The 2,626-nt window shown below is 37.8% G+C and overlaps 1 protein-coding gene across 1 annotated transcript; it reads right to left on the reverse strand.

Annotated features, from left to right (window-relative positions):
* Window positions 1-711: 711 nt before the first annotated feature.
* On the reverse strand, window positions 712-2,201 carry LOC125094249 (tripartite motif-containing protein 60-like). Its single transcript, XM_047719909.1, has one exon. The coding sequence runs from the start codon at window positions 2,125-2,127 to the stop codon at window positions 712-714; it is 1,416 nt and encodes a 471-aa protein (XP_047575865.1). The 5' UTR covers window positions 2,128-2,201.
* Between the last annotated feature and the right edge of the window lie 425 nt (window positions 2,202-2,626).

Here is a 2,626-nt window from a genome sequence, read left to right on the forward strand (position 1 = left end):
GCCACCAGTTTTGGTTTTCTTTTTTAACATTCCTTTGGCTATCTGGGGTCTTTTCTGGTTCCATACAAATTTTAGGATTATTTGTTCCAGCTCTGTGATAAAAGTTGATGGTATTATTTAAAAAAATAGTTGATAGTATTCTGATAGGAATTACACTGAATGTATAGATTGCCCCAGGTAGCACAGACATTTTAACAACATTTGTTCTTCTAATCCATTATCATGGAACATTTTTCCACTTCTTTGTGTCTTCTTCAATTTCTTTTATGAGGGTTCTGTAGTTTTCTGAGTAAAGATCCTTTATCTCTATGGTTAGGTCTATTCCTAAGAATCTTATGGCTTTTGGTGCAACCGCAAATGGGCATCAACTCCTTAATTTTTCTTTCTTCTGTCTCATTATAACCACATTTAAAAGAAAAAGTAAACTCTACCCGCAACGTGGGCTCAAACTCACAACCTGAGATCAAGAATTGCAAGTAGTACTGGCTGAGCCAGCCAAGTACCCTATAATTGTATTTTTTTTAGAAGCTGCTGAAATGAAGATAAAATCATTCTGGTTGTTTAAAGGGAAAACTAAAACTAAAACAAAACTAAAGCAAAAAGTCAACAACAAAAACCACAACAGAACTGTTGAGACTACATTCATTGGCTTAGTTTTATCCACCACCTGAAACAAACAAACAACGAAAGTAAGAGTTTTATAATAATTCATCATTCAGAATCTGTCACTGTACAGATTTTAAGAGGCTTTGAGTCAGTTCCAGTATAGAAATAAGGCCAAAGTATTTCTGTAAAATAATAGTTAAAGATATAGAGAAGGGATCTATCACTCAAATTATAAAAAGAAATCTCACACAATTCACAGTCTAAAAAAATGCCGATTTTTCTAGGTATTACTTTTGGCAGAAGATTAATTTTTTTAGGACCCAGTGCAATATAATTACTCTGACTACATCGTCCAACACCCCATAATCCATCCTGTGCTAGAATTGGTTGCTTCTTTCTCCTTCTGGGAAGAGAGTCTTTACAGACACCCACGATCCATTCAGGCTTATCTTTCACTTTCACCTCCCAATACTGCCTGCCAGAATCATAACCCCTAGAACCCAGAACAGCTGGACAGAGATAGAACCTCCTTGGGTTATGAGGTAAGTTATGCCTTTTATTTCCATATTGGACAGTTTTTCTATCTTCTGAGACAATAAGCTTACGATGTGCTGTTTCAGGATCGAGAATTAGATCCACCTGAAATCTGTTGATAATTTTATTTAGGCCAGAATATTGTGGAGCAAGATGGTAACCATATTCCTTTAATTGGAATGAAAAAGGCTCAGGGGCCTTTAAGGTTTTATACCTATGGTAGATACTTTTAACATCTGTCAGTAATTCCAGCTCTGATTTAGTAGATTTACCCTCTATCTCCTTTGATAGATGTTTTAATGTGGAAAGATGACTTGAAAATGTTGTTAGGTTTTCATTTAGTTTTGTTAAAATATCCATTTCTTCATCTTGTAATTGCCGAAGAACCATCTCTTGCTCATTTTTGAGAAACAACAAAATTTGTTCAAATTCAGACTTTATTTCTTCCCTCCTACACTGTACCTTCTTCTTCAGTTCCAATGATTTTCTGCTTTGCATAGTTATCACCTTTTCAACTTGTTCTACTCTCTCCTTCCATGGTTCAATGCAATTCTGCAATCTTTTCCTATGATAAGGAGCAGCCTTCTCTATGGGCCAAATATAGTGACTCCGGTGATCAGTAGAGAAACTACACTGTGGACATAAAACTTCTAGGTCCTTCTGACAGAAAAATGTCAAAACCTGATTATGTTTTTCACATATAAGCTTCTCTTCCTTCCTCTTCCTCTTGCTTCTTCTTACCCGTAGTAGCTTAGCAATTTCAATCAAATTGCCCAATTGGGGATTGTTTGTGAATTTCCTTTCTGGAGAGCAGTAACGGCAAAAGGGGCAGGGGAAAGTACCATTTAGATCCTTCCAGAACATACTGATGCAGGAGAGACAGAAGTTGTGCCCACAGTTGATGGTCACTGGCTCTTTCAAGTAGTCTAGACAGATGGGACAGCTAGCCCCTGTTTGGAGGTCTGCCAGGGCTGTCATAAACTCCATTGAGCCGTGAAGAAAGGTGGTGAGTAAGGTAGTATGTCCTTTAGTAAAGCTTGGCTCTCTATCGCTCAAGATCCAGCTAACGAACAGTGAATGATATCCTCCCACAGACCTTGAAAACTGACCAGCTTCCAGTTTCACTGGATTGGCATGTTGGTAATAGTCTATATAAACCTGTTTATCCCCCTGCCCCTTAGCTCTAAGGTCTTTTGCCAAGAATACTCCACAGGCTGTAGTCTATTGCATACTAGAACGTATCAGCTGGGCTGCTGTTCTTCCCACTCAATGCTATAAAGTCAGGCTTAATGACTTTCCTGTTCAAGAAAGCAGCTGTAGTAGCCCTGAAACAAATAATACATTATATGTTAATAAAAAAGCAAGCAAGCAAGCACGCACCTGTAGGTCAAGACTAGGAATCCTTCCTATGGTAAGAAAGACATTAAGTTAAAACTATGACACCACAATCACCAATGTATTGAAACAGTCACACAAGACTCATCAG

Source organism: Lutra lutra, chromosome 2 (genome assembly GCF_902655055.1).
Source record: "Lutra lutra chromosome 2, mLutLut1.2, whole genome shotgun sequence".
In the NCBI taxonomy this organism is placed as follows: domain Eukaryota; kingdom Metazoa; phylum Chordata; class Mammalia; order Carnivora; family Mustelidae; genus Lutra; species Lutra lutra.